Consider the following 20,821-nt stretch of genomic DNA (forward strand, 5'->3'; position numbering starts at 1 on the left):
AATCCTCACAACAGCCCAACGAGGGCAGCAGTATTATCTCCCTCTTCGCCTAACGAATCTGAGGCACAGAGAAGTTAAGTAACGTGCCCAGGGTCACATAGCTAGGGAACGACAGAGCTGGGATTTAAACCAGGCAGTTGATCTGGTCCCCAGAACCTATACCCTTAGCCACAGCTTTATGCTGCTCCGTCATTAGAGCGTAAACGACTGAAAGCAACGGTATTATCCTCCCGAGTGTGTTTGCATAATAGCCCACTGAACTCTGGTGAACATTTCATGAAGAGTTGGGAATGAGTGAGAGACAGAGATTGACTTTAAAAGGAGATTCTTCCCCTGTGTTGCTTTCAAGTAAGTTTGGCTCAAGTGGGGACCCTGCTCCTATGCTTACCTGTGACAGTGGGGGGAACTGGGGGAAAGAGGGGAGCAATTCCCTCAGCAGAAGGGAGTACTGCCGGCCTTCGTTTTTGGAGTCTTGATGTTCTAGCAGATTTTAAGTTAATTATCCAAATAGAAGAGCCTTAAGAAGAAAAAGAGCTTAATCTAAAGTATCGTCAGCAGCATGGGCAGTGAGTCAGGGATTCATGGGCCCGACTGGCCAGAAGCCCAGCATCCCAGGCTGTGGGTCCTTGCTACCTGGGGGACTTTCAAGTCCAGGAGGGACACAAAGGGCGTAAGACAACTGTACCCTTCCCTCCCTCTGTGCCCCGTTGGCATTGGCTGCAACAGTGAGGAAGCTCCTGTGCCACGTCCCGGGGGCCTCAAGTTTCTGAACCCAAGACCATTGGACCTTATGCCTTCTCGAACCCCCTAATCCTTTCTTCAAACATGCTGTTTTGTAGCAGTCTAATATAGAACACAAACAGGAGCGTGGTGGGCTGCTCTGTTGGTTGGGGACCAGACCCAACAGCTTAGCTGTCTGCTTTTTTTTTTTTTTTTTCGGTACACGGGCCTCTCACTGTTGTGGCCTCTCCCGTTGTGGAGCACAGGCTCCGGACGCGCAGGCTCAGCAGCCATGGCTCACGGGCCCAGCCACTCCGCGGCATGTGGGATCTTCCCGGACCCGGGCACGAACCTGTGTCCCCTGCATCGGCAGGCGGACTCTCAACCACTGCGCCACCAGGGAAGCCCATTAGCTGTCTTCTTGCTGCCTCCACACTTTCCTGGCTCCTGAGGACTCTCCTGGAGCTCTGGGGCAACAGTTCTTAACCCAGGTCCCTGGACTTGCTGAAGCTATTGGCTTTTGGAGGGCAAGACTCCTAATTCTCGTAAGATTCTCAGCCGACCTTCCAAAATGACACAAATCCATGGAATATAATTTGAAGACCAATGCTCAGTGCCAGAGGTTTCTCACCCAGGTGCTGGACCAGAGTCAGCTCTGGGACTTTTTTCAAACTACAGATGCCCAGGCCCCACTCTTGAAGATTCGGATTCAGTAGGTCTGGGGTAGAGTCTGGGCCTATGGATTTTTTGCCAGCTCTGTATCCAGCGCCAATGCACTGCCAGATGACCATTGCCTTGCACATCTTCCCAATGGAAAGACCCAACTCTGGCAAGCCCACACCAACCTCAGCCCTCAGCCATTCTTGGGGTGGAATCTACCAGTCCAGGGGCTTAGACTTTGGACCTTCTATACTTCCTCGTCTTCTCATCCTGAGAGGCAGTGTACATGGTAGCTAACTGTGCAGACTCAGAGCTCTGACATGGGCTGTCCAAGGTCAAACCCTGACCCCACCACTGATTATCTGTGGGGACCGTGAGAAAGTTCCTTAATCTCATCTGTACAATGGGGAATGAAATAACCTGCCTATGGGTTGTCATGAAGGTTAAGAAGACTTCACTTCACACACATTAAGTCACTCCAGTGATTGTACATCACAGATTCTATAAGGGGAGCTCTTACTTAGTTTGCTGGGGGTCCCAACTCTGCACTTTACTAAATTAGCCGTTTGGGGGACTCAGTTTCCTCATCTCTCAGGTGGAAGTCATCCCCACACTTACCAGACTTTCCATGATTGTCCCTTGAAATTACAGCTGTGAAAATGCTCTCTGCAGTATACATGATTATACAGATGTAGTCAAGTCCGATTACCAGCAGCACTAATGGTTCTCCGTATTGTTCAGTGTCAGGCAGATTTCACCATTCAGCTCTGTTTGTGGGAGTAACATCCTCATCATTTGTTACTTATTTAGCAAAGTCATCTGCTTGTATCTTTGACAGGTAAGCAGGAACTGGTTGGCAACAGCGACCATGCAAGGCTTCTTTCAAGAAAGCTATAGGTTGACAAGAATAAGCTCTCAAGTGCAGGTCGATAGAGTAGGGAGACCTTGGGAGCAGGGTGTCTGCTCCCCCTTTCCCACCCCATTCATCTCAACTCTACTCCTTCAGGAACTGGCTGTCTTATCCAGCTGAACACCAGCCAGACCGCCAGGGGAGGCCACTGGGCTGCTCAGGGCTGGAGCTAGTGTCGGAACCCCAAGTCTAGCTGGGTTGCGAAGTCCGAGTCTTCCACACAGGGGAACCAAAAGGGTTTAGGCGGGACTAAGGCCCACACCACAAAGCTAAAAGTGCAGAGTCAGACCTAGAGCCGAGTAGACTTGAATAGATGGGCAAGGAGGCCCTGCGGGAAGGTCTCAGGTGACTTAGGCAAGTGCCAGGCTCCACACTGTTAGTGGTCCACTCTTGAGGGCTGGTCTTGGCATGGGACACAGGTGGGTCTGGCTGGCTCAGAGGACCAGAGGTGAAGCCCAGGATGGCTTTTCCAGGAGTTGTGACTGTCTGATGAAGCTTCCTGTCTGTGGGCTGGGCCTGGTCAGGTGTGGGCCTGAGACTGTCTCTCTCCCCAGGTGAACAAAGCCCTGAAGCAGAAGTCAGACATCGAGCATTACCGGAACAAGCTGCGCCTCAAAGCCAAGAGGAAGGGGTACTACGACTTCCCTCCGGTGGAGGCGGGCAAGGCTCAGATGGAAAGAAAAAAGATGTATGAAAAAGCCCCAAAGGAAATCGAGCACGTTTTGGATCCAGACCCAGAAATGTGTGCCCCATTCACTGAGGCTAAAAACAGGTGCAGTCCCGAAGGGATTCTCTGAAGTTCGCTGTACCATTAGTGGGATGAGGGCAGGGTGTGCCTCGGGCAATACAGTCTGGGTCTCTGGATCTGTTTGTTACCTTAGGACTATCGTCTTTGCAGGCTGCTGGTCTGGGCCACACTGGTCTGTACGAACAGGAGTTCCACAGTGAGTCTGGAAGAGAATAAAATTGAAGCCGTTAAAAAAAAAATACTTGTGCAAACAACCATAATTGTCCTTTAGCTGAATGATGTTTTCAAACCTGTAGCTGTTTCAGAGCTGGGTTCAGATATAATTATCACCCACCTGGCTATGCAACTTCCAGATCAAGGGACAGTGTATTCGTCAATTATTTTAGTGGCTCTTGCATAAGAAAAACAGAACGCATGCCTCACCTTTTCATTCAGCTTCAGTAAGTATTTACCGCACCGCTACTCCAATCTCCATGCCGAGTTCCTCTTTCATTCATAGACTTGTTCATTCACTTGCCATTTGTTGTCACCTGCTCTGTATTGGGCACCACGCATGATCCTGGATACTGTCATGGTCACGTGTTCATTCATTCAATTCATTCCAAATTTTATGGTGGACAGGACAGCCCAATCACTGCTCTTGTGGAACTTAAGGTCTGATGGGAGAGAAAGATCACCACCTCAAAAGTTCATTACTCACAAGTGCAATGGGTGTTTGAAATGTGAGCTGCTGTGACAGTCGAAAAGGTGGGCCTGGCCTAGCAAGAGACGGGTAGGCCTGGTGGTTGGAATTGGCCTCTCTCCAAGCTTTGGGGCTAATTCAGCAGGGAGTGGCCTCACCTGCTGGGAAAAGGGGTAGAGGTCAGCAAAGCTAGATAGGCCCGCCTTTCTTCTTTGCCTTCCCTCTGAGGTATTTCCCCAAAAGCATTTTCATGATTTGAGAACATCTCTTTCAAATACTCCTTGGCAGTGGCCCCTTGACTTTGAGCTGCCAGTACTCCAGCCCATCCTGTAGCCTTGGCAGACGTACCCCCTTCAGAGGTCCCCGGGGAGGACAGGATGGTTCCTGGCCTGAGTGGGTATTTATTCAAAGCCAAAATGACTATGTGGCAGGCTTAGATGGAAGCCATAAAATCAAGCTGCTACATTTTATCAATGGAATCACCATAATTTATTTTTAATAATGAAAGGGGAGAATTCTAAGCCAGTGCTTCATTTACCAGGCTTCTCATTAGGCTTGGTGGGGATACCAAGCTGTTGATCTAAAATCATACTGTGATGGGATCACAATGTGTGTGCCACCAAGTTGATAACTGTAGGAAAAAAAGAGAAGAACATATGTAGATTTTATTGGGAGGCTGGGGCTTCTTTAGCTTCACTTTATACTTTGGTGCTTTTTACTTCAGGGGTCTTTTATAGACGAGGGCGGGGAGTTTTTTTGCTGGGTTTCCTGCTGATACTTGGAAAATGAATCAAAAGCCCTGTACAAGTAAGAGGAACTGAGTTTGGAAATTATTTGAGAAATGAAAATTTCCGTTAAGGTATTTTATAAGGAGAATGAACAAAACTTTTTTCTGGAGAGGTGCGTCTCCACTGCCTAACAAAAGGTCAGGCCAGATTCTTAAGGCCCTTTGATGGCCTGCTGATGCTGGGATGATAAAGGTAATTTTTAGGAAATGTCTGTTGAAGAAATGATTTAATTAAAATTTTTGACCAGTTAAGGGAAAAATAGAGAAAACCACAAATCAGGTGAGGTGGGGGGTAGGAAAGGAGATGGGGTCAGCAAGAGACTGGGACGAGAAGAGAAAGCTTAAGAGAGAAAAGGAGAGAGACAGAGGCTCAGTAAGCTCTTGGGTGCTATTCTTTTTTTTTAAGTTTTTAAAAAAAATAATTTTTAATTTATTTTTGGCTGCGTTGGGTCTTCGTTGCTGCGTGTGGGCTTCCTCTACTTGTGGTGAGCGGGGGCTACTCTTCAGGGGTCAGCAAGAGACTGGGACGAGAAGAGAAAGCTTAAGAGAGAAAAGGAGAGAGAGGCTCAGTAAGCTCTTGGGTGCTATTCTTTTTTTTTTAAGTTTTTAAAAAATATAATTTTTAATTTATTTTTGGCTGCGTTGGGTCTTTGTTGCTGCATGTGGGCTTCCTCTACTTGTGGTGAGTGGGGGCTACTCTTCGTGGTGGTGCACGGGCTTCTCATTGCGGTGGCTTCTCTTGTTGTGGAGCACGGGCTCTAGGTGCATGGGCTTCAGTAGTTGTGGCCCACGGGCTCAGTAGTTGTGGCTCAGGGGCTCTAGAACGCAGCCTCCGTAGTTGTGGCACACGGGCTTAGTTGCTCTGCAGCATGTGGGATCTTCCCGGACCAGGGCTCAAACACGTGTCCCCTGCGTTGGCAGGTGGGTTCTTAACCACTGTGCCACCAGGGAAGCCCCTCGGGTGCTATTTTTGTCACACCCCGCTGTTGACTCCAGGCACTGTCCACTGCTACCTGCTGTGTGTGTTACCTGTTATCACAGGTTAGACTTGCCTGTTAATTACTGTTCACAGTTCAACTTGTTAGAGGTTCTGCTCTCAGTGACCTAACCCCTGCAAGGCACAAGTAAGGGACTCATTCTCTAGGCCAGAGGTAGCATCAGTAACCAGAATCTTACTCTGAGACCTAAATAAATCAAAGACAAAGTTTAGATTCCAAATGATGGCTCATCCTGATACCCTTTAAAAGAGTTTTCACAGGGCTTTCCTGCTGGCGCAGTGGTTGAGAGTCCGCCTGCCAATGTAGGGGACACGGGTTTGTGCCCTGGTCCGGGAAGATCCCACATGCCGCGGAGCGGCTGGGCCCATGAGCCATGGCCGCTGAGCCTGTGCGTCCGGAGACTGTGCTCCGCAACAGGAGAGGCCACAACAGTGAGAGGCCCATGTACTGCAAAAAAAAAAAAAGTTTTCACAGCTTTTTTTTAAAAGTCAGAGCACACCCCCCTTTTTATTTTATAAACTCTTACCCAGAGACACAGAGTATGTAATATAACTGAGGCAGGTGCTGTCAGAGGCCCCCTACATGTCCCCTCAGCCCCACTATAGTCCAGCAGCATCCTTCATCTGTGACTCTGACGTGCACCCCCGACCAGAAGTGTCAGGTAGTTAATGTGCTCTGGAGCAGCTGTAGTCACTGACAGATGGGAACTGATGGATAAAGACCCCTGGCAGAAGAACTATACACTGTTGTCTGGTTTCTATGTTTGATGATTTGACATCTGGGACCTTGCCCCTGGAGAAACTGCCCCTCCCAGGGCTGGCTAGCCTTTTCTTAGGGATAGTAAGCCTCACGTGCAAGTGCACTTGTTAGACACAAACCAAACAAGCTGGAGCCCAGACTCCAGCTGCCTCTTGCACACAGGGCTTTTGCAATCTGAGCCCCCAGCGTCCCTGCCCGAATCACCCTGGCCAGGTACCAGACAAACAGGGACAGCTCCCATGTCCCAGAGTCGGCCAGACTCTTTCAAGTGAGCCAGCCCTAAGCCTGCTTACCCTGCCTTGCCAGTTCTTTCCCGTGAAAGCCACAATAAAGGCTCTTGCCCACATTTTCCCCACACTCCCACTGCCTTGTGACTGACCTTTGTGCTTTCCATGTGGCCCTCCATAGTGTGGCATGCCCTTTCCTCTTGAGACCTGTGAGTATACGAGCTATCTTTTCAATGGCGGTCATCCCCTGATCTGTTGGTTTTACCATACCTGAATAATAATGAAACCTACATTTTATTATTTTATTTTATTTTATTTTATTTTTTTTGCGGTACGCGGGCCTCTCACTGTTGTGGCCTCTCCCGTTGCGGAGCACAGGCTCCGGACGCGCAGGCTCAGCGGCCATGGCTCACGGACCCAGCCGCTCTGCGGCACGTGGGATCTTCCCGGACCGGGGCACGAACCCGCGTCCCCTGCATCGGCAGGCGGACTCTCAACCACTGCGCCACCAGGGAAGCCCGAAACCTACATTTTAAAACATCTGTCTCCCACACTTCTCTAGTGAGTTTGAGCCCCAGATGCCCAAAACACTGATCTGCTCTGGATCATATCCTTTATTGGCCTCCTTTCCTTCCCTCTCTCATTTTCCCACTTCCCAACTTGTGCTTCCTGGAACCCCCTCCCAAATAAACCACGTCTACTTCTACTCAGATCATCACAGAGCTTGCTTCTGGGGGAACCCAACCTAAGGCAATAACCTATAAAGACAGAGTTTCTCTGATAGAAGCAGGGCGTCCTCCTCCTTCTCAATGGTTCTAGTCCATCTTTATGGAACCCTAGGGTTCTGTAGAACACAGTGTGGAAACTACATTCCTAAACTATAGTGGTTAATCCCAGGCTCCAAAAAAATCCAAATAATATTTATCGTTATCCTCCCAGCAGTATTTTCAAAGGTTAAAAAGCTTATATCTCAAGTTTGCAAGTTTCAAAATTTGTTAACTTTTAAAGAATATAGCAAAAATACCAATAGGAAATGAATATACCTAAGGGAACTCTATTTGATTAAAATAAGTAATTTCTCTACCTGAAAGCCTAATTTATCTCGAAGTAGTTGCTTGCACATCAGGCACACATTGGTGATCTGGTCAATTGAGCTCCATGTCAAACAGCAATCTTTAAGCTGTATATAAAAGAACATTGTCTTTGGCGGGAAAGGAGACTGGGGTGTATGCCAGTGTCTAAGGGCTCACCCCTGTTCATGGTTCTTGAAAGGGCTTACACAATCTCACTATTGTATTTCTAATACTTCCAAAATAAACTACTTAAATGACAATTGCTAATCCTAGTATTTACTCCTCCATCACCTTTATTAGTAATTGGCAATCTCAGGACAGTTGTGAAGTCTGCTTCTTCCAAAAATGATTTGTAATTAGGTCAAGGGTAAGAATTCTTTGGGATCTGCCTTTAACGTGTGAATCACTCAGAAGAGATTCTGTTTCACGAGGCTGTGCTTCTTTCCTAAAGGAAGCCTCTAATTGCAGATAACTGCAGGGCACGTTTGATAACACTAGGTGGTAAGTTCCTATATTAGTCAGGATTCTTTTGGATGTAAATGATGGAAAACCAACACAAACTGGTTAAATAAAAGGGGAGTTTACCATTGAACAGGCCAAAGCTTCAGGAGTGGCTAGATCTAAGAGGTCATAGAATGTCTTCCATGTTTACCTTGCTGTTTCTTCACTCTTTGCTGGCGGGTTTTCAGGCAGGCTTTTACCTCAGAGTGGCAAACTGGTTACCAACAACTCTAGGCTTATATCCTATCTTCTTAGAAACCTCAATGCCAAGAGAATGCCTCTTTGCTGGTTGCTGTAGCAAAAGCCTTGAGACTTAGTCTCATTTGACTAACTCAATTGCCCACCCTCTGACCAGCTGTTATGGCCATGGGGTTGTGATGCTATGACTGTCCAGCCTGAGTCACATGCCTATCCCTGGAGGAGAGCTGGCCCCCAAAGAACATCCTAGCGCTCTTACCTAAAGAGGGTTGTCCTGGGTGCCAGCGAAGCAAAGACCACAGAGGCTCTCTAAACAGGTATAAGCTCCTCATGGTGAGGGAGTCGGTCTAATAGTGTGTTTTATTCCCTAGACTAATTGCAAGGGTAGTGTCTTGCCTTGGGAGTTCTAATGTCTGCTCTAGACTAACAGTGTGTGAGTGTCATGCTGTGACAAACTGGGTGTGGGATCATGAAAAGGTATCTATATGTCCCAGGTTTCTTCCATAGTCACTGGGAATAAATAATGCAACCTCTTTTCCTTCAACCAATGAATGGATAGAATCTTAGAACCGAGACACAAAATAGGTGGTGTTTGGGGAGTTCTCTGAAGGCAGATGCTCTGAAATGCAAGTTATTTACGGAGAGAAACTTACTGTTGGATGAGAGGGAAGTAGCCAGTGATTTTATCCCACCTTTGTGGGATGAACCCTGCAGGATCATGTGAAAGTCCCTGCTACTAAGAATTGACTCTTGTGCAAGAAGAAAAGCACAGCCACAGCCCTCACTATGTTACTGTTTCTTTCCCCCTCCTCAAAAAATTCCTCTAATGACAAGTGGAAACAAGACAGTGATGATGCATTTCCTAGTGGGAGCTGAGTGGAGCCTCCGAACATGCTACCCCCTGGGCCTGAAATGCTCTATGCCTAGATTGGCGTGTGGCTGGCTCTGTTAAGGTGTCTGCCAAAATGTCACCTCTCCAGAGAGGTCTTCCCTGAACATCCTATCTAAAGTCATCCCTCATCCTATCGCCATCTGTCACGTCACCTCGTTTTTCTTCCTAGCCCTTATTTCTCTTGGAAATTATCATGCGAATTGTCTGTCTCCCTTATTAGAATGTAAGCTCAGGAGAGCGGGGCCATGTCTGTCTTGCTCACTGTGAATCTTCATCATCTTCCACAGTGCCTGGTACATAGTAGCCACTCAGTAAATACTGAATGATGAATGGATGGATGGATGGGCCCCAAATTGCCTTTTGGTTTATAGCTCCTTAGCCCAGAAGGGAATCCACTGTGGTAAAGGTAGAAAAGAAAATCTATCAACACTTGTGTTTGAGAAGCTCATTAGCCACAGCATTTGTTAACGCATCATGGAACCCTGCATGTGAAATCAGAAAGATGAAAAGGAATAGGAGGCTGCCAAGTCAACAAAGCTAACAAAAGCAAGTTTGTTCTTCCAGCATTAGCTGTCCTAGAGGGTCAAGGGAGAGTCCGTGGCCTTGCCATCAGCAGAATCTTAGATGAGGTTGCAGTGTTGCAATTGATTATAGTTACCTAGTTTCCATACAAAAGAGCATTTACAATTCAGCCAAATGGTTATAGCATCTGGAAGAAAATTCTTTATTCTACTCTTTCTACAGCCCCTGATGGCCAGGGAACAAATACCATCAATTCTGAGATTCGTGAAGCAAATCCAAACCCTTCATTGGTTGCCTGTAGTTTGGATCAGTGGAGAATTCCATCTGTCAGGGCATTTGCTGCATCATAACAGTTGTTGAATTTTCTTCAGGCAACAGATGAAGAACTCTGTCTACCGGAGTCGGCAATCTCTGAACAGCCCGAGTCCGGGGGAGACGGAGATGGACCTTCTGGTGACTCGGGAGCGACCTCGGCGTGGAATCCGTAACAGCGGATACGATGTAAGTCTCTGGTGGGCCGAGCTGAATACAGCTTTGCTTTGTCCTGAATGCAGAGGGGAGAGAGCATCCTATAATGTTTCAGTTTACTGCATATTAGTGGAATTTTAAAATGCACTCAAATGGTTTCTGTTTTATTATTTATTACCTGTTTTGCAAAGTAAGACTAAGTGGAATGTGTCAGAGTAACAAATGATTGCTCAAAGGAGCTCAGTGTCTAAATTCAACCGTTATATGAATAGTACGTTATTGACCTTAAACTCAACAGCAATTCTAAACGCCCTTAATTTTTTTTCCCTTTGTCCTTACAAACTCAGTAGGAACTATGGCTGTGGGTTAGAATTCATTTGAACATAGGCTTCTTTTAATCCATAGCACCGTTGAGAAGTTGGATTTGTTCCTGATTTCATAACTCCTCAGTATGCCATGGAAACAATGAGATTTCCAACAGAGCGATTTGGTGATGGCATATGATAAAGCACATGCTTATGTGCAAGGATGCTCCAAGCTGTAAAAATGCTTCTAATCCCATCAAACGTCCCCAGATGATGACTTACAGTTTGGTGCCTCCTCTCACGTTGTTTACATCCCGTCACATGTAGTTGCTCTCATGAGCTCACGAGAACAGTACTATGCTGGGATGTTCAGTAATGCTTCATTCTGCCCCAAGATTTCAAATGGCCTTGAATATACTCTTATGTTTTATGAAAATGTTTCTTTCCCTTTCTCCTAAAATGTTTCGCTAATTACAAATAAAAATTTTTATGTAACAAGAGTTATGATTCAAATATATCCAGATAAGGTTTTGTTACAATTGTGGGGTTGTAATTTGAAAATGACACTTGATTTCTTAAACATCCGGTGCTAATTTGAAGGCAATAGGATTTCTCCACCCTCAGGACTGGTCATTGTTTGCCACAAAAACTTAAACTGGGATTTTTTTAATGGTCCAATTAAAAGCAGAGATATTATACCTAATTTGAATTCTAATTACCTTCCTTACATTTAAACTTGATATTTGTGTTGGTGATGATGCCCTTATCTTTTATTTCTCTTTCCTTTTTTATAGAAAACAGTTTGATGGTTTAGTTTTGTAAAATTCCAGATGCTTTGGGAAAATCTTTTTTTTCTCCTCCAGATTAAATTATTCAATGTTAAATTTTCTCCCCATACAAATATTTCTTATACTAAACTTGATCATCAATTTGATAATCAGCCTGTGGTTAAAAATAGGGTGTTTGAAATTTCCAATTAATCTCTCCCTGCTAACAGTGAGTATTCTTCCTGGATGCTTGTAGTTTGGGGAACTTCTTCTTCTGCTCGGGACTATTCTGCTGAGGTATGATAGCATTCTTAATTTATTTGAAGATTTGTATTAATAGATTTCTCGTGAGGTTCTAGACACAGACATTTTTACAGTTTGAGGAAATAGGCCAGAGGTTTCCCTATTAGTCTTGAAAAGAGAACACTGCAGGGTTTTTTTTTTACCACTTTGCCCATACTTGCAGTACTCACCTAATACTCCTGGAATGTTGTGTAGAACAGTAGGAGAGGGACGATTTTTTAAAGGCGGTTGCTCACCTCTCACAAACATGTATAAATATTCCAGTTACAGATTACTTTAGGGAAAGGACACTTCATTTCAATAGATATTTTAAAATATACAATTCTTTGAAAAGTGTGTGTGATCACAAAAACATAAGCAAATATGTTTCCTTTAGAGAAGATGATCACCTAGGGAACAACTTCAGGAATTTAGACTGTTGATGCTGAGAATGAAATTGTTTCTTGTATCTCCTCCTGAGCCTTTTAATCCCATGAGAAGTATTTGCTATCATCTCCTGACTGCGCACACGAGACCAGGTCCTATTCTAGTCTTTTTACGGGTATAATCTCATTGAATTTGCAGTCACCAGTCAGGTAGGTGCTCTCATTATGTCCGTTGTACAGATGGGAAACCAAGGCTCCAAGCAGTTACATAATAAGTTTACCCGACTCCAGAGCCCATCCCCTTAACCACCACAATATGACCTGCATGTGCCCTCACAACACTGTATATCTGTCTTCTCATAACATAATATATGCCCAGTATTTCTGATCTCTATAAGATGTCAGGTCTCACAAAATTCTTGCATGGACAAGCAAAAACTGGACCAGCAGATAAAGTAGAAAAATAAGAGTCTTAGTTTTAAACAATGCATGCATTCGTTTTCTGAATCTTGATTTTCTAAAAGTCCTGAATCACTCCTGGCAAAAGAATCCATTAGCTCAGCAGTGAACGGGTCATTCAGTTGGAAACACGTCATGCTTCCTACTGGGTCTGGGGATCTTGAAGCTAGGCCAACATTTGCAAGTCATTTCTGCCAGATTAGGGAACACCAGAGGGACCAGCTCCTTTTTTTTTTTTCTTTTGAATTTTATTTTATTTATTTTTTATACAGCAGGTTCTTATTAGTTATCCATTTTATACATGTTAGTGTATATATGTCAATCCCAATCTCCCAATTCATCACACCACCACCACCACCCCCTGCCACTTTCCCTCCTTGGTGTCCATACGTTTCTTTTCTACATCTATGTCTCTATTTCTGCCCTGCAAACCGGTTCATCTTTACTATTTTTCTAGGTTCCACATATATGTGTTAATATACGATATTTGTTTTTCTCTTTCTGACTTACTTCACTCTGTATGACAGTCTCTAGATCCATCCACGTCTCTACAAATGACCCAATTTCGTTCCTTTTTATGGCTGAGTAATATTCCATTGTATATATGTACCACATATTCTTTATCCATTCGTCTGTCAATGGGCATTTAGGTTGTTTCCATGACCTGGCTATTGTAAATAGTGCTGCAATGAACATTGGGGTACATGTGTCTTTTTGAATTATGGTTTTCTCAGGGTATATGCCCAGTAGTGGGATTGCTGCGTCACCTGGTAATTCTAGTTTTAGTTTTTTAAGGAATCTTTTTTTTCTCCTCCAGGTTAAATTATTCAATGTTAAATTTTCTCCCCATTCAAATATTTCTTATACTAAACTTGATCATCAATTTGATAATCAGCCTGTGGTTAAAAATAGGGTGTTTGAAATTTCCAATTAATCTCTCCCTGCTAACAGTGAGTATTCTTCCTGGATGCTTGTAGTTTGGGGAACTTCTTCTTCTGCTCGGGACTATTCTGCTGAGGTATGATAGCATTCTTAATTTATTTGAAGATTTGTATTAATAGATTTCTCGTGAGGTTCTAGACACAGACATTTTTACAGTTTGAGGAAATAGGCCAGAGGTTTCCCTATTAGTCTTGAAAAGAGAACACTGCAGGGTTTTTTTTTTACCACTTTGCCCATACTTGCAGTACTCACCTAATACTCCTGGAATGTTGTGTAGAACAGTAGGAGAGGGACGATTTTTTAAAGGCGGTTGCTCACCTCTCACAAACATGTATAAATATTCCAGTTACAGATTACTTTAGGGAAAGGACACTTCATTTCAATAGATATTTTAAAATATACAATTCTTTGAAAAGTGTGTGTGATCACAAAAACATAAGCAAATATGTTTCCTTTAGAGAAGATGATCACCTAGGGAACAACTTCAGGAATTTAGACTGTTGATGCTGAGAATGAAATTGTTTCTTGTATCTCCTCCTGAGCCTTTTAATCCCATGAGAAGTATTTGCTATCATCTCCTGACTGCGCACACGAGACCAGGTCCTATTCTAGTCTTTTTACGGGTATAATCTCATTGAATTTGCAGTCACCAGTCAGGTAGGTGCTCTCATTATGTCCGTTGTACAGATGGGAAACCAAGGCTCCAAGCAGTTACATAATAAGTTTACCCGACTCCAGAGCCCATCCCCTTAACCACCACAATATGACCTGCATGTGCCCTCACAACACTGTATATCTGTCTTCTCATAACATAATATATGCCCAGTATTTCTGATCTCTATAAGATGTCAGGTCTCACAAAATTCTTGCATGGACAAGCAAAAACTGGACCAGCAGATAAAGTAGAAAAATAAGAGTCTTAGTTTTAAACAATGCATGCATTCGTTTTCTGAATCTTGATTTTCTAAAAGTCCTGAATCACTCCTGGCAAAAGAATCCATTAGCTCAGCAGTGAACGGGTCATTCAGTTGGAAACACGTCATGCTTCCTACTGGGTCTGGGGATCTTGAAGCTAGGCCAACATTTGCAAGTCATTTCTGCCAGATTAGGGAACACCAGAGGGACCAGCTCCTTTTTTTTTTTTCTTTTGAATTTTATTTTATTTATTTTTTATACAGCAGGTTCTTATTAGTTATCCATTTTATACATGTTAGTGTATATATGTCAATCCCAATCTCCCAATTCATCACACCACCACCACCACCCCCTGCCACTTTCCCTCCTTGGTGTCCATACGTTTCTTTTCTACATCTATGTCTCTATTTCTGCCCTGCAAACCGGTTCATCTTTACTATTTTTCTAGGTTCCACATATATGTGTTAATATACGATATTTGTTTTTCTCTTTCTGACTTACTTCACTCTGTATGACAGTCTCTAGATCCATCCACGTCTCTACAAATGACCCAATTTCGTTCCTTTTTATGGCTGAGTAATATTCCATTGTATATATGTACCACATATTCTTTATCCATTCGTCTGTCAATGGGCATTTAGGTTGTTTCCATGACCTGGCTATTGTAAATAGTGCTGCAATGAACATTGGGGTACATGTGTCTTTTTGAATTATGGTTTTCTCAGGGTATATGCCCAGTAGTGGGATTGCTGCGTCACCTGGTAATTCTAGTTTTAGTTTTTTAAGGAACCTCCATAATGTTGTCCATAGTGGCTGTATCAATTTACATTCCCACCAACAGTGCAGGGGGGTTCCCTTTCCTCCACACCCTCTCCAGCATTTGTTGTTTGTAGATTTTCTGATGATGCCCATTCTAACTGGTGTGAGATGATGCCTCCTTGTAGTTTTGATTTGCATTTCTCTAATAATTAGTGATGTTGAGCTGCTTTTCATGTGTTTCTTGGCCATCTGTATGTCTTCTTTGGAGAAATCTCTATTTAGGTCTTCTGCCCACTTTTGGATTAGGTTGTATATCATTTCATCTGCAAACAGTGACAGCTTTACTTCTTCTTTTCTGATTTGGATTCCTTTTAAATAAATTTATTTGTTTATTTATTTGACTGTGTTGGGTCTTCGTTTCTGTGCGAGGGCTTTCTCTAGTTGCGGCGAGCGGGGATCACTCTTCATCGCGTTGCACGGGCCTCTCACTGTCGCGGCCTCTCTCGTTGCGGAGCACAGGCTCAATCTTCACTATCATTATTCTGAATTCTTTTTCTGGAAGGTTGCCTGTCTCCACTTCATTTAGTTGTTTTTCTGGGGTTTTATCTTGTTCCTTCATCTGATACATAGCCCTCTGCCTTTTCATCTTGTCTATCTTTCTGTGAATGTGGTTTTTGTTCCATAGGCTGCAGGATTGTAGTTCATCTTGCTTCGGCTGTCTTCCCTCTGATGGATGAGGCTATCTAAGAGGTTTGTCGGGACCAGCTCCTTGACATGTTAGAAACAAAAGCACCAGGAGGTTGATTTAAGTGTGAATTTTTCAAAGGTTGCCTGCTTTCGAGTCCCAGAGGAAACACCTGCATGTAAAAATAAATGAATAAATAAACAAATAAGCCAACAAACACTCTCTTCATGGGCAAATCTTAGTCCCAGGACTGATGGCAGCCTGGATTGTTTCAGAATTTTTCCACTGAACAGGAAAAGTGAGGGCCTACGGAAGAGAGACTCTTAGCTCCAAGGGCTTTGGGAATCCCTGTGTTTTGCAGCAAGAATTCTCAACCACTTTGCCACCCTAACAGCTAAGGGATGCCACACACTCCTGGCATTTACTGGGGCTCACTTGGATAGTAATTTTCAGAAGGAGGAACCCCTTTTAGAAGAAGGCATGATTTTAGAAGGATGTCCAAAACTGATCCGTCCTAACAAGGACAGATCATATCTTTAAAGTAACTTTGAAATTAATTGAAATTAATTCCTCCAAGTGCAGAAAGCGGGTAGAAAAGATAATGTCAGCCTAATATTTCAAAACAAAAATAACTATTTGAAATTTTTTTAAAATGTTATTTTCCAAATGAAAGTCATATAGAAAATAATGAAGCAGTGGGGAAAGGAAAAGAAGATGCCCCAAATGTGATTTCTCAGGCAGAATAAAGACCCAACTGTTTTTTCCTACATCAGCCAAATTGTTAACCCCTGTATGTGGATGATGAATCAGTCTTCGCTTCCAAAGGGCAAGTGATAATCAAATCATTCCCCAGAAATAGAAACGCACTTCCTCAACCTTGATTTGCATTTGGACTTCAAAAACCTATGACAGGAATAGGGTCAGCTATGTGCCTTGGCCACGAGCGTCTCTGAAACAATGGTTTGAATTATAATGTTGAAAATGAGTGCTGACCTCCCAGAAGTAGAGAGCTTTACAAGCATTTCCCTTAGTTTCTCTCCAGCACCGTGTCTGGAATTCCACACCCTGGCAGTGCTCAGACCTTAACAAACATGTGGGCAGTGAGTGAAAATGTTAAGAAGGATGATTGATCCATTGACGCGTCTCAGTAGAGGTGATGTCAAAGGCTCTGACGTAGCCATCACCAGCACTATTACAACCTTGGGGGAAATGTTTTGATATGTTAGCGGAAACCAGATGATTTTACAACTGAAGAGTTTGTAAACCTACAAAAAGGGGCGCTGCATCAGGCAAGGTTCAGCTGCAGAAAACAGAAAACATCGAGCCTTTTTTTTTTTTTTCTTTGCGGTACACGGGCCTCTCACTGTTGTGGCCTCTCCCATTGCGGAGCACAGGCTCCGGACGCGCAGGCTCAGCGGCCATGGCTCACGGGCCCAGCCGCTCCGTGGCATGTAGGATCTTCCCGGACCGGGCACGACCCCGTGTCCCCTGCATCGGCAGGAGGACTCACATTGAGCCATTTTAAACAGACAAAAAGGGACTGTAAGGAATTAGGTGCTCCCACAATTATCAGAGGGCTGGAGGAGTGTTCCAGGAAAGACTGAGAACAAAACCGCAGGGCTGGCCCTGCAGAGGGGCCACTGCTTGTGCCCCAAGCAAGAAGGTGAGGGAAGTGGGCTGCCCTGGAACTGCTGACCAGCAGAAAGGTGGGCCCTGCCTCATTCCCTTGGTCCAAACCACACACTAGTGCATTTAATTGACAGAACCTAAGTCTCAATCACAGCCAGTTCCTCCTGGAGGGCCCCAAGTGCATGTTAGCTGTTAGCCTTCGAGCTACAGGAAAGTGTGTAAAAAAGAGGTTGCCAAGGCCTGGTCCAACATTCCTACCGTGGCACGGGGTAAAAGCAAGATAGAGAATGACCAGGCAGAGCAATATTTGGGAAGCATTTGTGGGAACTAGTGGAGGAAAGCATAGCAAAGAGGAAGATGGAAACACCGCTCAGAGCTCAGTACCCACCCAGGCTGCAGGCTGGGCGCACTGTGTTGTGTGTGATGGGCTGTTTATCTTGCTGGCGTCTCTTGGCTGACAATGAAGCCAGTTTCCTTTGTTCCAGGTGAACAGTGGTTACTGGAAGGAGGCCGAGGGATTAGAACAGTTGTTTTGACGGTTTCCATTTTCAGGGAGATGAAATATGATCTGGAAGGCCCCTGACTGCCTGAGATAGCATACAGCACGTCTGGGGCCTTCTCAGTAAACTTGTAAATCCTATTATTAATGGGAGTCTCTCCTGCTCACCTCTCCCCTCCCTCCCCCAGCGTCTTATGGCTTTGGCATGATAATAAGAGACCAAGGCAAAGCACAAGGATGCCCTGGCACTGCCTGATGTGCCCAGTTAAGGGTACAACCAACTTTTGCTTTCATTGGGAAGCAGATGGTTGGATTTGGGGGTTTTGTCCTTTACCAGAAGCAACCTGCCGTTGCCCTCTGAACTAGGTGCCCTGTGTTGGCCCTGACCCCAACACCATCACCTCCTAAGCATCCCACGTAGAACTGCCTTACAGACGTCTCCCATCTCAGCCTTTCATTTCTTTCTCCTGCCTCTCCCAGCTAGTTTAAGCTGCTAATAAGCCTGGCTTGATATGTTATCTCAAGTTAACTTATAGTACATTGTGTTTTAACAGGGGCCTTTAATCCCAGGGAAATATCTGATAATGGGAGATCAGGCTCCCTGGTTGAGGCTGAGGCAGAGGTGGAGGTGTTTGGTGGTGAAGTGAGCCTTTTGGTGTAGTCCAGACCCCAGCGGGCTGGTGGCTGCCCACAAAGATGCTCGTTAATCCCACAAAGATGGAGGCCTCTTGGCAGGTGGAGAGCAGGAAGTAGATTCTTGTTTGCAGATTTTGGGGGTGGAAGGCCAGGTTTCAGGACCGCCTAGTGACCCCACTTGGTGCCAGGCCTCCCCTGCTGAACTTTCCCTCCCGTGCCGGCAGGTTCCCACTGGGCAGGAGACAAACCGCTTCCCTTCCTTAGTGAGCACTCAAGTGCCATCTGCCTGCCTGTTCTCTCTGGTTCCCTGTGCTCTGGACGCTGCCTGTTCCTGCTCCCCGCCTACTCACCCTGCCTCTTCTGAGCTCTGAGACCTCTTAGCCTCGTGACTAGGGCAGCCACTTACTGCAGGCCAGCGTCCCCAGCATGCTCTTGGTATGGACACCTGTAGGGGAAGGGAAGGAAGCAGGACCGGACAGAGTTAAAGGTCGGGCTATGGTACAGGAACTACAAGCCCTCAGCTGACCCCCGGGGAGCTCTGTAGCTCACATGGCCCCGAAGAGCTGTCCCAGGTTTTCGAGACGCATCTGGGCTCTTATCCTCTAGCACTGGCCAGTCCCTAGGTGTCCTTGGGAGAGGCAGCTCTCTTTAGCCAAGGACAATTCCCAGCGAGAGAGTTGCCACTGCTGGTTCCCACCAATGCCCGGGGAGAGTGAGGGCGATTCCCAGTTGACACCTGAGGGCTGGCGGCGTGCCCAGCAGCTCGGGAAGGAGCCCTAGAGTCCTAAGCAGCACAGCACCATCCACCCCACGCTAGTGCCTCCCAACCCTGGTGTTCCTTGGCCCACTGTGGCCCTTGAATGCCTGCGGGAGCCGAAGGCCAGGGGACAAATGAGAACACCCCTTGGTAGTTGCTACCCCTTCATTTCCTCTAGCAAACATTTCTCACGTGCAGTGGAACCACTGCATCATATTGCGTTTAACATACGCAAATTCGGTAATATAGACCCTGTAAGACAAAGGAAAGAATTTTAAATATTGCAAAAAAAATAGCTTTTGTCTGTGTTCTGTTCATATCATGCATTACAGGTGATCTGTTTCTTTTCACATATTGTTCTGTAAGGCCGTGCATGCTGTACCATATGGATGATTTAAGGACTTCTCAAAGGTTTAACTACATGATTTTTCCCTTCTTTGCTGGCATTGGCATCTAAGCCCCACATGTGACTACCTGTGTGAGGCTCTATGGAGAAGAGAAAGGTAGATTAACTAGTGCTTGCCCCGAGGCGCTTTTGCAGACTAGTGGAGGAGACAGGTAGAGACATATGCAGCCGGTTGTGCCAGTGAACTTGGATGGGAACAGGAAGTCTTCCTGAAGGTCTCTTCCTGTCTGTCCCACGGCTGCCAGAGGAAACCTTCTAAAACACATACTCTTGTTTAAAATCCTTCAGTACCTCCTCAGGGCTTGGGCATAAGACTCAAACTCTAAGCTTCCGGCTCAGGACTCATCTGCTCTGGCTGGCCTGGGCCTGCCCTTCTGGCTGCGGCTGCTGCTTCTAACCCACCCCTTGGCTGCGGCCCTACACGCCCTTCCCAGACTTGCCCTGTGATTTCACATCTCTGCGTCTTTGCATGTGCTCATCCCTCTTCTCAGAACATCCCTTCCCTCCGGCCTAGCGCAGGCCGAGGTTTCTCAATTCAGCACTACTGATATTTGGGGCTGGATAATTCTTTGTATGGAGGGCTGTCCTGTGCATTGTATGACGGTTAGCAGCATCCCTGGCCTCTACCCACCAGCTGCCAGTAGCACCTCCCAGTTGTGAGAGCCAAAAAATGCCTCCAGACGTTGCTGAGTGTACCCTGGGGTACCCCAGTTGAGAACTGCCTATTCAGGCAATGCTTTCAGAACTCGGTTAAGCATCATCTCCCCGAGAATCTTTTCCTCGACCCCACGTCTGTGGTCTGACTTAAATGCCATCCCTCGTGTTCCAGGAGCACCTGGGACTCACCCCAATCAGAGCCCTTACTCCCCATTCTCCCTCTGTGGGCTTATATATATTATTTCCCCCGCTGCCCTCCTCAAGGACAGGAATCATGTCTTCTTCATCCTGGGAGCCTCAGCACTCAGAATGAGAACCAGCGCATATTAGATGCCGTGTCTCTGTTTTTTGAGCAAATGAACAAGCAAGTGTCAACCAGAAGTGACTCCGGAGCTGAGACTTGAAAGTATGGGGCAGATTTCGCTCTGAGCCAGATAAACAGTTGATTTGACTGGCTTATCAACACTGTAGACAAATGCCTGTTAGTGTTTGAAGTTCAGTCTAAATGGTGGTTATCAGTTAGGATGCTTTGGCTAAACTAACAGAAAACTGAACCCAACTCAGACTGTCTTTACTCATTAAGAGCATGTAT

At 45.5% G+C, this 20,821-nt stretch overlaps 1 protein-coding gene across 1 annotated transcript in view; it reads left to right on the forward strand.

The window, feature by feature from the left end:
* The window catches only part of KIAA1549L (KIAA1549 like), a 126,618-nt gene that overhangs the window by 64,496 nt on the left and 41,301 nt on the right, over window positions 1–20,821 (forward strand). The window contains exons 14-15 of the mRNA XM_024752632.1: window positions 2,845–3,062; window positions 10,049–10,178. Coding sequence (XP_024608400.1) covers window positions 2,845–3,062; window positions 10,049–10,178 — 348 coding nt within the window. The remainder of the gene's footprint in view (window positions 1–2,844; window positions 3,063–10,048; window positions 10,179–20,821) is intronic.

The sequence above is a fragment of the Neophocaena asiaeorientalis genome, unplaced genomic scaffold (assembly GCF_003031525.2).
Source record: "Neophocaena asiaeorientalis asiaeorientalis breed wild unplaced genomic scaffold, Neophocaena_asiaeorientalis_V1.1 scaffold196, whole genome shotgun sequence".
Lineage (NCBI taxonomy): Eukaryota > Metazoa > Chordata > Mammalia > Artiodactyla > Phocoenidae > Neophocaena > Neophocaena asiaeorientalis.